At 39.6% G+C, this 21,580-nt stretch overlaps 1 protein-coding gene across 1 annotated transcript in view; it reads right to left on the reverse strand.

The window, feature by feature from the left end:
* LOC117305406 overlaps positions 1-21,359 on the reverse strand; it is a 22,928-nt gene extending 1,569 nt beyond the window's left edge. The window contains exons 1-2 of the mRNA XM_033790277.1: positions 21,196-21,359; positions 3,974-4,618 (exon numbers count right to left, since the gene is read on the reverse strand). Of these exons, the coding sequence (XP_033646168.1) occupies positions 3,974-4,618; positions 21,196-21,334 (784 nt within the window). The 5' untranslated portion in view covers positions 21,335-21,359. The remainder of the gene's footprint in view (positions 1-3,973; positions 4,619-21,195) is intronic.
* Positions 21,360-21,580: the final 221 nt, after the last annotated feature.

Raw genomic sequence — 21,580 nt, forward strand, 5'->3', positions numbered from 1 at the left:
TAAAAAACACTTCAGGAGTGCTTAAGTCTGAAATTACCTTTCTCAAAAACTACGTTACTTCAGAGGGAGCCGTTTCTCACATTGTTTTACACTTAGTCAACAGCTCTCCGTTGCGCCGTTGTAATTACATTAAGAATATTCACATCGTGACGTCGCAGTGATTGATATCATCAGAGGATGATTAACATCAAAGGGAAACAATACCAGCAGAGGTATTTGAGAACCGTCTCATGCGCCCTTTCATTTTGTCATCAGCGCTTTTACAAGTTTTGTTTTTGATGTTTACAAAAACCCTGTGTGACTTTCGGAATTTTGACGTGACACACCGAGGGCTAAAGCGGGCCCCGGTGTTTGCCCAGTACCCACCGAGCCACCCGGGGGCCCCGTCTACTTAAAGTCTCTCACGCCCAGCAGGGCTGACAAGTTCACTTCATTTCCCCCGGAACACAATGATGACAACCCCCGCTAGAGCCGCCGAATTCTATTTATGTCAAAAGGGACTTTGCTTGATGATTTAAAGATAGAAAGGGGAAGAAGAAAAAAGGTCAAAACGATCAGTGGAAGAACAAATATGATGGATTATTTGAGAAAATAAAACTTTGGAAGGTACTTAATTGGTATAAATGTTACTTCGGAGAACTGATTTTCCAACAAAGAAGGAAGTTCTCGTAAAAATGTGAAGAAGAAGAAACAAATCAGGGGCTATATACTAGTCATGTTTAATGTACATTTGCGCGGTATTTTGGCTGCTAACCAATTTCTGCTTAGCAAAAAGAAATCAGCTGGCTTTGAGAAAACACAAGGACAAAAAAGGCCATAATATAACTAATCAAAGAAAGGAGTTCTTGTAAAATTTGACATGCCAACACTAGCAGCGCCAGTCATTTTTCAAATGCATTTTGCCTGATTTGACCAGTTTTGATTTTTCTTTTTCATTTGTGTAACATTTGTACTACACAATATGTCTTTATCATTCCATTTTAATTATTTGCTTATGAATCTAGGTATATTTGTGATGATTAAAGGATTCGTTGATCTACCATTCTTATTAATTTTTCTTTGTCATCCACGCGACCATTTCTGCACTTCGTTTGGTACACAAATATGCTTAAAGGCAGTGGACACTATTGGTAATTACTCAAAATAATTTTTAGCATATAAAAAATACTTGGTTACAAATAATGGCGAGGTGTTCATATAGTGTAAAACATTGTGCAAACGGCTCCCTCTGAAGTGACGCAGTTTTTGAGAAAGAACTAATTTTCCACGAATTTGATTTCGAGACCTTAGATTTATAATTTGAGGTCTCGAAATCAAGCACCTGAAAACACACGACTTTGTGTAACAAGTGTGTTTTTTCTTTCATTATTATCTCGCAACTTCGACGACCAATTGAGCTTAAATTTTCCCAGGTTTGTTATTTTGTGCATAATATTGAGATCCAACAAGTGAGAAGACTGGTCTTTGACAATTACCAAACATGTACAGAGCTTTTAAACCAATGCAAGCGAACTAGGCATTCAAACATAAATTTAAACTTTTCACCGAGATCCCAAACACAGCCGTATCATTTACCCTAAATGAAAAACATTGCAATATTTACACACCTCAGGCAATGCACCCCAAATGACTTACGTTTCCGGTTGAACCCCCCACCAATCCGGGCAGAAGGACCACTTAAAGATTCTACTTATAGACAGTGGACACTATTGGTACTTGTCAAAGACCAGTCTTCTCACTTGGTGTATCTCAACATATACATAAAGTAACAAACCTGTGAAAATTTGAGCTCAATCGGTCATCAAAGTTGCGAGATAATGATGAAATAAAAAACACCATTGTCACACGAAGTTGTGTGCTTTCAGATGCTTGATTTCGGGACCTCAAATTCTAAATCTGAGGTCTCGAAATCAAATTCGTAGAAAATTACTTCGTTCTCGAAAACTATATTACTTCGGAGGACGCAATTTCTCACAGTGTTTTATACAATCAACCTCACCCTATTACTTGTTACATAGTATAAGGTTTTATGCCAATAGGTATTTTAAGCAATTACCAATAGTGTCCACTGCCTTTAAAAGTGTACGTCAACGAAGTTTTTGGCAGTGTGTGCTATTTTCGGTGTGGAGACCGAGGGAAAAAACAAAAGGACTCCATAGGGAATTACCTGGGTGCTCTGGACACTTGGTAATTACTCAAAAATAATTGTTTTTAGCTTAAAAACTCACATTGTATTACGAGTGATGGAGAGCTGTTGATAGTATTACACATTGTTAGAAACGGCTCTATATGGAGTGAATGTAGTTTTCGAGAAAGAAGTAATTGTCCACGAATTTGATTTCGAGACTTCATAATAAGATTTAAAGGTATCGAAATCAAGCATCTGAAAGCACACAGCTTCGTGTGACAATGGTGTTTTTTCTTTAATTGTTATCTCGCAACTTCGACGACCAAATGAGCTCAAATTTTCACAGGTTTGTTATTGTATGTTGAGATACACCAATTGAGGAGAGTGGTCTTTGACAAAATTACCAAAGGTGTCCAGTGTCTTTAATTTTCATTTTGGTATCAAAGTAGCAGAGGTCATGTCCAGGTCACACCATTCAAACCCAGGGCCCAATTTTATAGAACTGCTTTGGCACATAAAAAACCCAGCATAAGCACAATAACATACCGTTCTTACCAGAAAGGTTACCAGCCAAACTACCATGTCATACGTACAACTTGTGACTGGTGTCCTACTCATTTCTGCTAAGCAGAAAATTTTTAAGCAATAATTTCCTGCTTAAGCAGCTCTATGAATGTGTAGGCCCTGGTAATACAGAATCATGATCAATGCTTTACACATAATTTGTTGTGTATTTTTTCAAATCCTCTATCGCAGACGGATTATTACGGACAGGAATTCCACATTTTTCAGGACTTGGCAGTCTGACTGACACAAGAGGGCGCTATGTAGAAAGTCCACTTTGATTTATGTTTGTTTTTCTTCTTTCTTCTAATAGCCAGCGGAAATACCGCACATGATGGGACGGTGAGGGGAAAAGTCGCACGATAAAAAAAAATTGGGGAAAAAAGGATGTAGCTGTTAGTCTAAAAAACAATCATGCATTTGAAATCAGGATTTTCGTAACGATATAATATCCGTGGAATAAATTATCCGTTTTTTCGAAAACAGCGGAAATGCATCACGCGATATATTTGTTTGCAGCCACTGCGGGAAAACAAAACATTGCGCCACACTTGGAAAAAGAGTCCGTTATATTAACGAACCTATAACCATGAAATACGTTATAGAAGTTGGTTTCCTATTCCATTCACTTTTTAAATTAATATTTGTGTGCGGCAAAAGCGGCTTAGAGCACCGAATTCAAACTCCGGTGCTTCTGATCAGCAGAGTGAGAGTTCGAAACGTGACACCTATGCCATTAGGCAAGAAACTTAACCATAACGCTTCGTCCTTTGGATGGGACGTAAAGCCGTTGGTCCCGTGCGTTGAGATGGGGCTCGCCCGGTATTCCTGGATTTGATTGGCAGAATATTTGCATCACAGCACCCTGTAAACCATTACATGGTGCTATACAAAAGGAGTAGGTCTCATATCGTATCGAACGTAGTCCCAAGTACCCAGGAAAACAACGTACAAATATGGGTGCGTTCGTTTAGCTTCCCTGAGTCGACCCCGGTGTGTGGCGGTTTTTACTTCCAGGACGAACGTGGGTAATTATCTGCACACGTTCGTCCTGGAAAAAAAACCTCCACACACCGGGGTCGACCCAGGGAAGCTAAACGAACGCACCCTATTTATGTACTACAAGCGCTTTGAGCGTCACTGAGAGACGGATATGCGCGCCAAAAAACAACTCGAGAAAACTACTTATCAAGAGAAGAGAATGTCCGTTCTTGTGAGATGAGGTTTTCCGCGGTAAAAAAAACAAAAAAAAACAAAAAAACAAAAACAAAGGTGACTTACCTTTTGACTTGACCATAATGATGCTCGCTGAGCACAGACCCGTACCATTCCGTGTAGTCGTCGCGGGAACTCGGTTAAATCCCGCATAAATGAAATAATCCACTTGTCCATAGACTGGTGCCTGTCCCGACAGAGTGTACAAATATCTACTATCAATAGATCCCCGTATGGACTCATTATTGTTCCATCGTAACCTCTCGTCTGAGATTTCAATAACTAAAGTTGTCCCCGCCGTCACGACATCGTCGACAACTTTGAGGAGCAGCCCGCCGTTTATGGTGGCCACGGTGTGTCCTGGGAGGCTGTTACTATAAACGCGCATCTGTCTGTTGTGGACTTGCGTTTCCGCCATATTGCTGATCTCATCACCGTCCCCGCCGAAGCCGTCCCCGGCTGCAGAGTCGGATACGTCCAGCGTCCAATCCTGGGGCTCGACGTCTTCATAACGGAGCATCAATCTGGCTACTTTGTAGGGTCCGGAGAAGTCGATTTGGGCCACGGCTTGACCGTCGCACCGGCCAGTTCTTGATGGGGTCGGGTAGACTAAGAACCGGGCGTGCTGTGTCTCGCCCTCTACCACTCCTGTCCGGAGATCCACATTGGTTATCTGTCGCTTGGATGCTGTCACACCACAATTGCTAAAAACTAATAAATACAAAAACAGACTTATTAATTTCACTTTAAAGGTAAATCATCATTCTCGAAAATTTGATTACCGTTAAGCAGCGCAAGAAATTGGAACCTGACCCCCAATTTCACAGAGATGCTTGAGCACACAACTAGCTAAGAATAAACAAACTTATCATGATAAGGTTTATCAGTCAAAATGCCATGACACATGTACAGTAGGCCTACGTGCGCCCTGGGCCCAATTAAGCAGAAAATATTGCTTAAACATTTTCTGCTTAGCAGAAATAAGCAGGATACCAGTCACAAATTGTACATGTAACAAGGTATATTTTGGCTGGTAACCTTCCAATCTGTTGAGCTTCTTAGCCACTTGTTTTGCTTAATAAGCTCTAATGCACTTTGGCCCTGGTCTCGCCTTGTAGGCTTAGCGGAAAGTTGTTAAGCGTAGTTTTCTGCTCAAGCAGTTATGTGAAATTGGGTCATGGTATGTGGAACGTCGGTGTTGACAGCAGTGTGGATGATCCACTGAGGTAAGGCTCTCATCGCAGCGATCACCGGGGACAACATCGCCCGTACATCGGTACCCGGGACCCATTAAATATCGTCCCCCCCCCCCCCCCAAAAAAAAAAGAAGAGATTTAAGACATTTCCTCAAAACGGTACAGTAACTATATATGTCCTTGGTGCCCTTTCAAAAGTTCACATTTTCCAATTGTGTCCATTTAAAAATAAAAACGGCCATGCTCTCTCAAAGTTGAAATTCCGGGCCCGTTTTGCAACATTCCGAAACTTTGCCAAAATGCGTATATCTTTTGATACCTTTTGTAGATCAAGGTTTTTGCCATGACATTAATCTCTGTTCAATGTCAATGAACATGTACAATACAAATATATGTTATGTATAATTGACTTGTAGAAGTCTCAGCTTGTAAGCTGTTCATCAGTCGTCAGTTTTTGAGAAGAAAAAAAAAGCAATGTTTTTAGGGGAGTTGCGTTTAAAGGGAAGGTACACGTTTGGTAGTTGCTCAAAACAAATATTCACTTAAATCTGACTTGATTACGAGCAATGGAGAGCTATTGATAGTATAAAACATTGTGAGAAACGGCTCCCTCTGAAGTAACTTAGGTTTTGAGAAAGAGGTAATTTCTCACTAATATAATAATAACAAACTTCTAGCAAGAAGTCTTTTATTCTTATTTGAAAGCACACACATTCGTGCAACAAGCGTGTTTTTTTCTTTCATCATTTTCTCGCAACTTCGATGGTTATGATGGGATACACCAAGTGAGATGACTGGTCTTTGACAATCACTAAACGTGTACCTTTCCTTTCAAGACACCGGGCACATTTGGTAATTGTTAAAGGATTTGGGTACTTTTTGTAACACAAAACCAATGTCCACAGATTAACATTAAATTTACACCTTTTGAAGATAATGATAGTAGAAAGTGTACCTTAAAATATTACTTGCCGGGGTGCTGTAGTTTTTGAGAAATGAGTAAAACAATGTAAAGAAATTACGTTTTTACAGGCTAAAATAAGTTTCGTCTCATGATCACTGAGACGAAGATTATTTTCATAAAAAAATACAGCACCTCAGCGAGCAATATTTTCAGGAAAGCTTTCTCCAATCATTATCTTCAAACTGTGTATCTATAAGTTTAATATAAATCTGTGGACATTGTGTTTGTACATGTGCCTCTTCTCACTTGGTGTATCTCAACATAATATGCATAAAATAACAAACATGTAAACATTTGAGCTCAATTGGTCGTCGAAGTTGCGAGATAGTAATGGAAGAGAACAACACCCTTGTCACACGAAGTTAGTTGCTTTCAGATAGTTTATTTCGGGACCTCAAATTCTAATTCTGAGGCTCGAAATCAAATTCAAATATTTTAATGGAAAAGTAACTTTCTTTCTCGAAAACTTACGTGACTTCCGAGGGAGCCGTTTGGCCCAATGTTTTATACTATCAACAGCTCTCTATTGCTTGTTGTAAGTTTTTCTAATAATAATAATTATTTTGAGTAATTACCAAAAGTCACGGTGCAATGCCTTTTAAATGTTGTACATGCTAAAATGCGACATTTACTCATTTCTCAAAAACTACAGCACACCAGCAAGTATATTTTAAGTGAAGCTTTCTGCCGTCATTATCTTCAAACCATAGTAATGTAAGTATGTGGACATTGTGTTTTGTTAAAGCCGGTGTGTCCCTTTAAAGTCCCTTCTAAAAGTAAAGCAAAGCGAAGAATCACATTAGGTCTAAACTAGACAAGTGTACAAGACATCACGTATTGTCCAAGCGTCACACTTCACCTTCCACGGCGAACCCACTTTACTCGAAGTGGGAAAAATGTATTAGCAAATTATGCCTAATAATAATGTCAACGCTTTGACATAAACCATTGCTATGACTGGGTTCAGGGGTCACGGTGTAGCTGGTATTCGGTTCTTAAAGGGGAAGGAATATACGTTTGGTAAATTACCATTGACATTAAGGGCCATAATGACTCTTGGTTGGACCTAGCACTATTAGTAGAAGCCTACATCAGATGCTTTCGGTAGTATTACGTAACAGTTCACTTTGAAGTGATGGTTATAATAAATGTGTACACAAAATTGTTTTGTATGCCACAACAAATTAGTCTGAGAAGCGTTACTGCGTAACGTGAACATCACTCCAGTTTTTCGGCGAAATTTCAAAAATGCGACCATAGTTTTATTGTCTAGGCTATACTTTTAAGTAGAATCAGTACAATGGAAGGGTTAACACAAAAATCAAAGGTATACTTTGCCTTTAAAGGCACTGGACACCTTTGGTATTGTCAATGACCAGAGTACTCTCACTTGGTGTACCCCAACATGTACACAAAAACTATACAAATTTGGACTCAATTGGTCATCGAAGCTGCAAGAAAATAATGAATAATAAAAGGTTTCATTATTTGAGTGAGAAATTACCACTTTCTCAAAAACTTCATTACTTCAAAGGGGCCGTTTCTCACGGTCAGCTGTCCGTAGTTACCAAGTAAAGGTTGTATGCTAACAATTATTTTGAGTAATTACCAATAGTGTCCACCTTTAAAGGGTGGTATACGTTTTGACCCTTGAAATTAAAGCCGGTAAAAGCGATTAAATAAGCCTATTATACAACAGCTTTAGTTATGAAACATTTTGAAATAATATTTCACTTCGAAAAGAAAAAAAATAGAACAAGTTTAATTTGAAAAGAGTCACCGCGAAACGCTTCTCAGTTTGTGAACTCCAACGAGAGATTATTCTTCCTGCGTGGACATATTTGCTCCGGTTTTTTGACGACATTTCAAAAACATGACAACGTTTAAATACAAAAATTCTCAGGTAAGTTTTTAAAGACATGCCACATAACGGGCTTGCATTGGTTTTTGAGGCAAATGCAGTACTTAGTTCAAATCATTGTACTCCTGGACCAATCATCTTGTTTTCAAGAAACATTTTTAATATCATAAAGGGATGGTACAAAATTGGTTAAAGGCAGTGGACACTATTGGTAATTACTCAAAATAATTATCAGCATAAAACCTTTCTTGGTGACGAGTAATGGGGAGAGGTTGATGGTATAAAACATTGTGCGAAGCGGCTCCCTCTGAAGTGCAATAGTTTTCGAGAAAGAAGTAATTTTCCACGAATTTGATTTCGAGACCTCAGATTTAGAACTTGAGGTCTCGAAATCAACCATCTAAACGCACACAACTTTGTGTGACAAGGGTGTTTTTTTCTTTCATTATTATCTTGCAAGTTCGATGACCGATTGAGCTCAAATTTTCACAGGTTTGTTATTTTATGCATATGTTGAGATACACCAACTGTGAAGGCTAGTCTAGGACGATAACCAATAGTGTCCACTGCCTTCAAACGAAGGCACATTCATTCTAGTCATCCATTCATAAAGAAACATGATCTTAAAGGGATGGTACACCAGTGGTATATCGAATAAAACATTCATTTAATTTATCAAGTTTTGGTAATCGTTAATAACTGTCTTTTCTTTCGAACTTGAACTTATCACATACAACGTAAATCAAAGACATCAAATGAAATCGAAAATATAAATTTCTAGTTTAAACGAGAAGCTGAATAACAGAGTATCAAAAGTGTGCAACAAAATTATTAAAGACACTGGACACTATTGGTAATTGTCAAAGACAGGTCTTCTCACTTGGTGTATCTCAACATGTATGCATTAAATAACAAACCTGTGGAAATTTGAGCTCAAATTGTTAATCGAAGTTGCGAGACACTTTTAATGAAAGAAAAAAAAACACCCTTGCTTGATTTCGAGACCTCAAAATCTATATCAGAGGTCTCGAAATCAAATTCGAAGAAAAATACTTCTGCATCGAAAACTACGTCACTTCAAAGGGAGCCGTTTCTCACAATATATTCCCAACCTCTCCCCATTACTCGTTACCAAGTAAGGTTTTATGCTAATAATTATTTTTACCAATTACCAATAGTGTCCACAGCCTTTAATACACATGCAGTGCCCCACATGTTTTTGGGGGATAACGGCCGTTGTTCTCAGCATAATATTCTATCCCAAAATTTGCCACCGCAAGGTGGCGCTATTTCAAACAACTGACGGATTGTTTACAATCAAATTCGCACGCACTTTTTAAGTAAACATTTTATGTGATTGTGAATTCCTCGTTAAAAAACCTAACACTATAAACCCAATGATTATTTCTACAAATCGTCAAGTTCGCTGATTAGCCAGCTACGTTAACATAGTTTTGAACAATTTTACAAAAACATTATTTTTAGTGATGTCGTATGCATGACGTCGTCAATGATAACCGTCCATTTATATTGTCAAACAATCATCTTAAGAAATAATATTAACTATGATTTGCCTTTTTTATCCAAAAGGCTCTAGCTTGGGCTCCATAAACCGAAGCCGAGAGTCCGTGATTTCAAAGGAAGAAAACAAGTAAACGATAACCCATTGGCATTTTCGTTCAGCAACACTATTAAAGGCAGTGGACACTATTGGTAATTACTCAAAATAATTATTAGCATAACACCTTTCCTGGTGACGAGTAATGGGGAGAGGTTGGTGGTATAAAACATTGTGAGAAACGGCTCCCTCTGAAGTGCCATAGTTTTCGAGAAAGAAGTAATTTTCCATGAATTTGATTTCGAGACCTCAGATTTAGAACTTGAGGTCTCGAAATCAACCATCTAAACGCACACAAATTCGTGTGACAAGGGTGTTTTTTCTTTCATTATTATCTCGCAACTTCGATGATCGATTGAGCTCAAACTTTCACAGGTTTGTTATTTTATGCATATGTTGAGATACACCAACTGTGAAGGCTAGTCTTTGACAATTACCAACAGTGTCCACCCATGCCTTTAACCTTTCAAAATAGAGAATAGTGTGTTTTATTGCAGTGGCCCGTAGTCGTATATTCAAGTCGGTCAACAATCGAGAATCGATTGGGTTTTAATGTTGTGTTCTTTTCTTTTATTTTCCAAGCATATTGACATCATATCAGGGCCCAATTTCAAGCTGTCAAATTCCTTTGCTAAGCAAGAAATTGGTCGAGTACCGGTCACATCATCAATGGTAAATGTACGGTATTTTGGCTGGTGACCTATTTTAGATAAGCTTGTGTAGGCCCAGTCTGTGCTTAGCAAGTTTGTTTATGCTTACACTTATAGGCATTGTGAAATTAGGCACAGGGCCCAGTTTCATCAAGCTGTTAAGCTGAAAATACTGCTTAGCAAATTTCATTGCTAAGCAAAACACTAGCGGGAACCAGCTTCCGTTAAGCAAGTTTTGTCTGTGCTTAGCAGCTTTATATCCTTACAAACTCTGTGAAATTGGGTCATGTCCCGTGTCTCAATTTTCTAACATGGAGGGTCGTCGTCATTTATTGGCGTCAAAGCCGTGGCAACTTCCGTTTTACTCATTGCCCAAGCATGCAAGAAGGAAATCCCCCCGGCTGATGCAGAAACTCAACAAATTAATGTTTGCTTTTCAATTATCGGTGAATGTAGACGGGACGTGTACGGAGTGAATGGATGAAGGATAGCGGGTGGGGTGGGGGGGGGGGGGGGGTGGTACTGCGAGAGGATGTGCAATGAGTGATCATATACTGTATAGGGCAGGTATACTTCTTGCCTGACGTCAGACATTTCTTTTTGTCACGACGCCCAATTTACGGATACAGATTTATTGATTCCGATTCGTCAAGAACATTCACCTTTAGACATACCATGAGTCAGACATTTCTTTTTGTCACGACGCCCAATTAGGGATGCCCATTCACGGATGCAAAATTTATTGATTCCGACTCGTCAAGAACAATCCCCTGCCCAGACGTCAGAATTTTTTTTTTGTCACGACGCCCAATTAGGGATGCCCATTTACGGATGCCAATTGACTAATCGATTCGTCAAGAACTTTCACCTTTACTCATACTGTCAAAGACCAGTCTTCTCACTTGTGCATCCTAGACTTGATTCAAGTCCCATTCTCGTGTGAGATATCCCTATGCATATCACTGCAACTTACTATCAAACAACGTAGCGTACACAGTACAGTGCGCGCTCGCCGTCAAAATATGGTCCCGAGAATGCGGAACAGGTTGGGGAATGATGCAGAGCATCATAAAGCAGTAGTTTCATGGGGTGGCACAACACATGCATAAAATAACAAACCTGTGAACAACTCAATTGGTCGTCGAAGTTGCGAGAGAATAATGGAAGAAAAAACACCCTTGATGCACAAATTAATTTGTGTGTTTTCAGATGTATAATAAAAGGCTTCAGGCCTAAAGTCTTTCATTATTTTGAGTGAGAAATTATCTCTTTCTACAAAAAAAAATTTACGTTACAGAGGGAGCCGTGTCTCAACAGCTCTCTTGCTCGTTACCAAGTATTATAAGTATTTATGCTAACAATTATTTTGAGTAGTTACCAATAGTGTCAAATGCCTTTAACCACCTCCCTTACTCTATGCTTTAACCAACCCACGTCGTACTACACACCGGTCAGCACAGCTGGACCATGGAGATGGCCGGACCATGGCACTCATCAACATTGGGTCAGTGATTTGGTCAGGAAGGAGGCGGGCGCGGGGGGGGGGGAGAAAACTTCAGCATAATTGTGTCTACGAAATCGGCATATGGTAGATTTAACACAATTATTGAACTTATATTATCAATTATACAAACAAATGAGCTTAAATTAACACCGTGCTCAGACACGTAAATAACGTGTTATTAAATTGGCATGTGTACCTCCCTGGTACCATGGTCCATGGAGGTCCTCCAACATGGTGGTACCAACCTACAGTAAGTCAAACCTTTGTGGCTCTTCTGAAAGTCACATGTTATATGATGGTATACGTTTAATCTTATCCGAACACCCTACAAAATGTACAGTGAATTCCCAGTTGTGAAGGGTTTACATTCTTATCTGGGCGTGCTTTCTAAATTGTTTGCAACGTTTTGACGTCATGTTGTGTAGGCCTATCTACATGTGCATGTGCATGTAAACATGTGCATTGTGCAGTCATGGTTCTTCCTCCACGCTGCGGCTATGGGGTTTAAAGTGATCGCATGCACACGTGGGCGTTGGGTAACGTGTCTTAATTAAAAACGCAAATAACCGAGTAGTTTAAAGGCGCACTTATGACGTCATAATCTGCCTCTTAATCCCCGCCTGGCCGCATAGAGGGGGTTTGATTTATTAGGTCTGAGGGGCCCGGGGTACTATCGGGGTTGACTTACCGTTACGGTTCGCTGAGCACGCCTCAGTAACGCGGTGTTTATTTTAAAGCTGTTTGCTATAATTGGTTTAATGTACTGAGGAAATGAAGGGTCTGTGCGCAAGGCAAAAATCCAAAACCAAAACACGTTTAGCGTGCTCCCTTTTTGAGAAAAAGGAATGAGGAGGGAATTTTTCTTCTCTAGTTTTAAAGACACTGGATGGACACTATTGGTAATTGTCAAAGACCATTCTTCTCACTTGGTGTATCTTAACATGACAATTATGCGTAAAATAACAAAACTGTGAACATTAATTTGAACTCAATTGGTTGTCGAAGTTGCGAAATGGAAGAACACAAAAGTTTCGGACTAGACGAGGTTGTGTGCTATCAGATGCTGGCTTTCGGGACCTCAAAATCTTATTCTGAGATCTCGAAATCAAATTAAAATATTTTAGTGGAAAATTACTACTTTCTCGGAAACTACGTTACTTCAGAGGGAGCCGTTTCTCACAATGTTTTGTACTATGTCTCCGTTGCTTGTTTACCAAGTAGGTTGTTATGCTATAACAACAATTATTTTGAGTAATTACCAAGTGTCCAGTGCCTTTAAGAGAAACGGCTGGGTCATTTTTCAAAAATTAATCTTTTGCCGAGACCGTTTAAATCACTAAAATAATATCTTGTGTGGTTTTCTTTGTTCGAAAAAAAGAAAAAAGAAAAGAAAAAAAAGAGGCGGCCTCAAAAGGGAGGCGGGCGGGGACGTTAAACATGTTTTTATTTTTATTTGGCCTAAATGTACAGAGGAAATGAACGTCTGTTTCATTAGTGAGAGGCTGAACCAGATTTTGTTCAAACCTGTAGAAGATCAGATTAAGGGGTTCGGTATGGGAATCTGCGTGGAGAACATACCTGAGTCATCACATAATGGAGGAGTATCCCCCCCTGATCATTTTTTATAATTTCAAACCCACACACTGTAACTGTGTTTAGAGTTAAACACATAATTATGTTTTACCAACTTTTTAAACAAAGTTAAATCATAAACATTTGTAATTTGGACACCTGTTCATGTGGTTTGTAGGATTTAATCACATACAAGAATCTGATCATGTTTAATGACAATGGACACTATTGGTAATTGTCAAAGACCAGTCTTCTCACTTGGTGTATCTCAACATGTGCATAAAATAACAAACCTGTGTAATTGAGCTCAATTGGTCGTCGAGGTTGCAAGATACTAATGCAAGAAAAAACACCATTACACATGATGTTGTGTGCCGATGCTTGATTCAAGACCTCGAAAACTACGTTACTTCAGAGGGAGCCATTTCTCACAATGTTTCATACCAGCAATAGCTCCCCGTACTCGCTATACCAAGTAAGATTTTATGATAATAATTATTTTGAGTAACTATCAATAGTGTACACAGGTTCCTTGCTCTATGCTTTAAGAGTGTGGATGATCATTAGGCCTATAACTTGCCATTTGATCCCAAATAAAACAAAATAATGAGTTCCGACAGCTGCTGTCTTCTGTTGTCCTTTGTTACGCTATAACACAACGACCTTGGTATAAAAAGGGACACGTCGCCTTGGATAGGGCGAGTTGGTCTATGGGACACGTCGCCTTGGATAGGGCGAGTTGGTCTATGGGACACGTCGCCTTGGATAGGGCGAGTTGGTCTATGAAAAGTGTTTGAAACCGCTTGTTATGAAATGCATATGGTTAGATGTTTTAAACGTAGAATACAATGATCCACACAAATATGCCTCGAAATTGCTTGGTTTTCTATTTATTTTACGAACTAACACGGTCGGACATTTTGTGGAGTCCAATATTTGACTCGTGCCGTTAGTTCACGACGGACAAGCAAACCCGTGCATTTTCGAGGCATTTTTTTTGTGTGGATGATTATATTCTACATTTAAAACATCTTTCCAACGCATTCATTTTGTCCAAACCGTTTTCAAACTCTTTTCATATACCAACTCGCTCGATCCAAGGCAACGTGTTCCTTTAATGTGCAATTTAGGCTCCCATCAAATTTAAATGCATTGGTGCATTTTGCAGGGTAAATAATAGTGACGGGGTCACTGAAATCGGTACATGCTATGACCGAGAACTGTGGCCGAGAAATCAACACAAGTGTAACATGTAGTAGACAGAGCTAAATCAACCTGAATGTGAAGAAGAAAAATACAATTAGTTGTCAAATTTTCCCATCAGAAATCGAAACTCTGAAAAACGTTGCCTGGTGGCTCCAATCAGCCTAGGGTTAAGTTCCGTCTCACATAACGAGAACATACGTTCTATTTTTAAAATGACAAATCAGGAAACTATACATTAAAGAGTCTGTATACAGGTGTATACTACTATTGGCAATGACCCAAAATAGTTTATAGCATTATTAACAACTTACTCGGTAACGAGCAATGGAGAGCTGTTGATAGTCTAAAACATTATGAGAAACGGCTCCCTCTGAAGTGTAGGTTTTGAGAAAAGGGTCTTTTTTTTCACTCAAATAATGAAGCCTTTTATTATAAATCTAAAGGCACACATCATTATTGGTGCAACAAGGGTGTTTTTCCCCAATTGTTCTCTTGAAACTTAGATGACCAATAGGAGACTTTTGGGACGCTTGGTGGCAGCAGACTTACCAGATAAAATCCATTGTTCTCGATAATGTGAGCATGCTCAGAACTTCGTAAACAATGACAATTTATCTGGTAAGTCTGCTGCCACCTAGCGCCTCAAAGTCTCCCATTGTTCTCTTGCAACTTAGATGACCAATTGAGTCAGAATTTTCACAGATTGGTTATGTTATGCATATGTTGGGATATTTAAACAAGGTGAGAATACTGGTGTTTGTCAATTATCGGGCCTACCAAAATGTGGTCATGGCTTTGAAGAAACACGTTGCCTTGGATCGGACGAGTTGGTCTATACAAAGCGTTAGTAACCGTTTGTTATGAAATGCATATGGTTAGAAAGATGTTTTAAAAGTAGAATATAATGATCCACACAAGTATCACTCAAAATTGCACGGTTTTCCATTTACGTCGCGAACTAACACGATCGGCCATGGTCGACCGTGTCAGTCGATGAGGTAAAAAGAAAACCACGCAATTTCGAGGCATCTACCCATATGCATTGTATAACAAACGTATATACAGAACGATTTTCAAAGACGAACTCGACCGATCCAAGGCAATGTGTTCCTTTAACCTGTCCAAAGTTGCAGATTTATTTTAGTAACGCCTCTTTCCCCACTTCTTGTGGTATATAACCACATACAATATCCATTAAAAAAAAAAGGAAAAAACATGTTCGAACTTGTTGACTCCAATGTTTGTTTCAACTTATGCCGACAATGTCCTTCACTTTAGGTGTTGAGAACAAAATCGCAATGTAATTTTCACAAAGGGCATGGGGTCGACCCCAACACGTTGAACTGTAGAGACGTTTTGGAAGCACATCAAAGAACCCGACTTTATAAAAATCAAAATCAAAAATAGAAAACCTGAAATCCGGGAAACGAATTGACTTATCATTACCAAAGATCAGACGGACTTCCAACGAAGTAGAACGGTAAATGTCTGAATAGGGCTTCCCCTGTCTTTAATCGAAAGCTTTAAAGGCACTGGACACCATTGGTAATATTTCTCAAAATAATTGTTACCATAAAAACGTACTTGATATAAAAAACGAGCAACGGAGAGCTGTGTTGATAGCATAAACATTTTGAGAAACGGCTCCCTCTAATCGTAGTTTATGAGAAAGAGGTGATTTCTAAAAGACTTCAGCTGAGGTATTTTATTAATAAGTATCTGAAAGAACACGAAGTAATGCATCAAGGGTGTTTTTTCTTTCATTATTCTCTTGCAACTTCGATGACAAATCTGCCCAAATTTTCACAGGTTTGTTATTTCATGCATGAATGTTGGGACGCACCAAGTGATATTACTTGTCTTTAAAACTTTAGGTGTTTAGTGCCTTTAAAGCCACTGGACACTATTGGTAATAGACCACTCTTCTCACTTGGTGTATCTCAACATATGCATAAAATAATAAAAACTTTGTGAAAATTTGAGCTCAATTGGTCGAAGTTGCGAGTTATAATGAAAGAAAACAAATACTCTTGTCACACGCAGTTGTGTGCTTTCAGTAGTTGTTTTCGAGACCTCAAATTCTAAATCTGAGGTCTCGAAATCAAATTTATGAAAAATTTACTTCTTTCTATCAACCTCTCCCAATTACTCATTACCAATTAAGGTTTTAAGCCAATAATTATTTTGAGTAATTATCAATAGTGTTCACCGCCTTTAAAACTTACCAAATGTGTTTAGTGCCTTTAAACTTAAAACACAATTTAAGAGCCCTACTTTATCATGAGAAGGATCTATATAGGTGCAATGATCGGTGGAAATTTTGATCGTAGAATAACAAGTTCTATAGGGGGGCATTTCGCTCTTTGTTGCACTCGGTGGACAATAATAATACTTGACAACATTGGCGGGGGGGGGGGGGGGGCAAGTGAAGGGAAATAAAGCAGTGGTTTATTTGAGGTTTTTTTTTCAACTTGATGGTAAGTCGGTGATAAAATAGACTTTTATGTAGGATTATGCTTTTGTAATAAAAAAGGTATTTTTTTAAGCTCCCTGTACAGTGAACTCAGACTGCAAAAACGCGATGCCTCTCCGTTGAGCCTCGGTTTGTCCCTGACAAAAATGAGGAGAAACAAATTAAAAATGTAACCATGTGGAACCTTTAATTTGATCCGAGTTGGGTACAAACAACAGTACTAAGAGCACAGATACTGCACGTAGTCATGATGTTATCAAAGATTTGATACAAGGGTGTCCACATGTGCTGTAAATTTAAAAACTGTGTGTCCAAAAATGGCGGATAGAACATGGTGTCGAAATTTAAAACAGTGTGTCCAAAAGACACAAAGAAATCCCTCTGGCTAACACTATGAATGGTAGTTCATGAAGTTTGTGTTAAGTTTGCAGGAGTATGATGATCAATGGGAAGGGAAACTTCATTACTTTCGAACTAGTTTTTTTTTAATAAGCAAGCACACTCTAACAAACTACTACTGCGGGTGGTTTGTCAGAATTGACCCGAGTCATAAATGTAGGAGGCCCGACCCAGATAGGGCCCGATCAGCCTGTTAAGGGCAGTATCAGGTCAGCCTGGCCCTCTACGGACCCACTTACAGGTCAGCCTGATCCAACGTTACAAGCCAACCTGACCCACTTATAGGTCAGCCAGACCCACTTACAGGTCAGCCAGACCCACTTACATGCCAGCCTGACCCACTTACAGGTCATCCAGACCCACTTACAGAGACCCACTTACAGGTCAGCCTGGCCCTCTAGGGACCTGCTTACAGGTCAGCCTAATCCACCGTTACAAGTCAGCCTGACCCACGTATAGGTCAGCCAGACCCACTTACAGGTCAGCCAGACCCACTTACATGCCAGCCTGACCCACTTACAGGTCAACCAGACCCACTACCATGTCAGCCAGACCCCTTTACAGATCAGCCAGACCCACTTACAGGTCAGCCAGACCCACTACCAGGTCAGCTAGACCCCTTTACAGATCAGCCAGACCCATTTACAGGTCAGCCAGACCCACTTACACAGATCAGCCAGACCCACTTACAGATCAGCCCGACCCACTTACATGTCAGCCAGACCCACTTACAGGTCAGCCAGACCACATTACATGCCAGCCAGACCCACTTACTGATCAGCCAGACCAACTTACTGGTCAGCCTGACTCACTAACGGCTCAGTCTGACCCGCTTTTTTATACCTTAACTCGCCTGTTAAAACATTCAGATGGAAACTACACTACTGGACAAAATGCCCCATCAGGTCAGTACAAGGTCACCCCCCCCCCTATCAAGGTGACGTAGTCTATAAACAAGGTACCATGAAGACTGTCTGAGCATATTGACCGAAACGTTGAGTAACACCATGGCAAATGGCTCCTTTCAAAATTTAAACAGATACCCAACCAACAAAGAGAAATAGAGAGAATGGGAGAGATAGCTAATGTAAACCTCATTCACAAAAAAACAAGGAGTGAATCTCCAACATCAACCAGTGTTCTCCTACAGCGGTCCACTTGTGGCCAAATGCCCGAGCCTCTGACCAGTCAGAATTTTGTCCAACCAAAGTCTAACTGTCTAGTTGATTGCTATGTAACCAAGAAACCAGTACTCTTCAAATAGAACCGTTCCAAGCTAAAACAATGTTGAAGGAAAAAATATGGACCAGTGCAAAAGCTGACAAGTTAGTGTATACATTACTAACTGGCCCTGCTTCCTCGAAAAGTTCAGGGCAAACCCTGTCAACAAACGTTTGTCCAATGGTAACAAACTATTGCACTATATCTGTTGCATCTTATTAAGTGCCATTCACACGAAAGCAATTTAACTGGGGTCCCTTGCTATATATTGCTCTCGTGTGAAAGGGTCTTTATAACACACGGATCGAGAGCAGTTTCAGTGACGCTGTACTTTTCACTAGCCTTCGATCTGTCCCTGGGAATAACTCTGTGGTATAAAAACATGGTTGTCTCAAATTGTTTACCAAAAGACCTCAGAAACAAAGCATTCTTTGTCAGCCACAATTTTAACGAAGGTTCCTTTTTATAAACAAGTCATGTCACGGCGGTCAGACTTGGTTTACGTGATAAATGTCCTGTCTAAACGTAATGACGTTATTAAAAAAGCTGGGAAAACTTCCTGTAAAAAAAAAAAAAAAAAAGATCCTGTGATGCTAAGTGCCAAGTTTTATTTATAGTTCAATATTTCTTGGAAGTGATAAAAATAAATAAAACCCGTGGACAACTTTGGCTGAATTCAGTCAAAGGAATAGCTGGATTAAATATAAATTTAGAGAGGGGCCTATACTTGGTTGAAGGTTGGCTACATATTGGCCTACAGTACGACAGGTTTGCGTGTTTATTTTGAGTCATGGATGATAACAGAGGCTGGTTACCTTAATTCAGTGACGGCTTTCGGGGTACATTACTAGTGACAACTTTATTCTACTGATTGGGGTACTACCCCGATTGAAAACGTACGCTTCTCCTCAGTCTTAGGACTATGAAGAGCCTATACATGAAAACAACCCAACCAAGAGTTCATCAGTTGCCATGACAACCAAACTGTTTCTTCTCCCATTTGGGATATTAAAAACTACATCGATTGGGATTTATTAGTCCCAATTAGAAATTCATCAGTGACAATAAATAAAAAATTATCTGTTCCTACTTGGGATATATAAAACTACCCAGATGGGAACCTGTCCTCATAATTGGGATACATAAGTTTACACAGAAGAGGATACTTCGGGTCCAATCGGGAACCAAGATGCAAATAACACACACAAACTACCTTTTTACTTCGGGCCCAATCGGGAATCAGGATCAAACAAACTCTTTTCCTACTTCGGGCCCAATCGGGAATAAGGATAACAATAACAAACAAACTATCTTATCCTACTTCGGTCCCAATCGGGAATCAGGATCAAACAAACCATCTTTTCCTACTTCGGGCCCAATCGGGAATAAGGATGACAATTACAAACATACTATTTTTTCCTACTTCGGGCCCAATCAGGAATCAGGAGGCCAATAACAAACAAAACTATCTGTCATGATGAACAAGCAAACTATTAGAATCGGGATATCCAAACCTAACTCAGCTCAGACTGAGTGAAAGAACCTATTGGGATTGGTAAAACGGGAGTGCACAGGACACTAGTCCTATATTATTTTGTGAACTCAAAAACAAATATTTGAGCCAGGCAAAACAACTTGTGAAAATGTAACAAAAAAAATGATAAGCGTTTTTAGATCTAACTTGGTAACAAGGAATGGAGAGCTGTTGGTAGTATAAAACATTGTGAGAAACGGCCCCTAGCCTTTGAATTTACGTATTTTTTGAGAAATGGGTAATTTCTCACTCATTAATAAACGACTTCAGACCTGAGGCCCTTTATGCATCTGGAAGCACAAAAATTTGCGCAACAAGTTTTTTTTTGTTTTCTTACAACTTAGATGACCAATTGAGTAAAAATGTTCACAGAATTGTTATTTAATGTTCACAGATCGCGATATAAAAGGAAACGATTTCATCCAGCACTCTGCCATAAAAAAATATTACTCTGTGCTTACATATTGCTATATGGAGGAGTAGCCAAATGATGATTTTGGAGTAGCAACTGAAACATTGTGTGTAGCATTTTGCTCTGCTACAAGTACAAGGGACCGGCAAATCGGGTAGAATTAAATAATGATGTACTTTTTCCAAACACAAACATGTTGGCCTCCTCATCATCCTTTTGTCGAGACAGCTACGACGACCAAACAAACCATGCCAAGCCAAAACTTCCGTCCCCAATTTATCCCGTCAAGTTTATAAGGGGAAAGGAAATGGCAAATGAGTGGTACACTGTCGGTCATTATTTATTTACACGATACTTATTAGTGGTTAGTTTACACGGAGTTCCAGTCCCCGGCCTCGGCACACCGCATTATACATACCGACGGAAGAGAAACATGGGCTACTCACTTGTCACCACGGGTCAAATGCGCATTTATTATTTATTTAAATGTCTCGACCGCTGGCTCCAAGTACTTGCCAAAACTTGAAAACGGTGATGTACATAAAGCATACATAATCACACACACGTGCACTGGAGTATCAAAATCTGCAACACCATGATGGTGGAGTTGAGGCATGATGGGGAAAGGGTTAGGTTGTAAATTCTGGGACTAAAGAGATGAAAATCAAATACACTTACCGAGCAGAGCAGTGGCGATTAATACTGTTTGATAAGTGAGCATTCTTATGCCCAAGCTTGCGTATTCCAGAGGGGGAAATGTCCGCGGTTTTGATGGGGAGACAGGAGGGAAGTTCCGCCTGGTCCTTCGGTCATCCATCTCACTTTACGTCCGGAGTTTTTTTTTTTTTTTTTTTTTTTTTTCCTTTTTTCAAGGATGCCAATAACCTCGCTTGTGGTTGCCTCAAATTATGTCAAACACGCTTTGTTTATTTGACTTTTCCATCCACGGCGTTTTAATGGTGTTCCCTTAAGGTTTTATTCCTTGAGATCTCGAGAGCTAATTTATCCACGGGGTGGCGAGTCTCCTTCGATGACCATGCGAATGACGCCGGGTTGGGTTTTT

The sequence above is a fragment of the Asterias rubens genome, chromosome 22 (assembly GCF_902459465.1).
Source record: "Asterias rubens chromosome 22, eAstRub1.3, whole genome shotgun sequence".
NCBI classification, from domain to species: Eukaryota; Metazoa; Echinodermata; class Asteroidea; order Forcipulatida; family Asteriidae; genus Asterias; species Asterias rubens.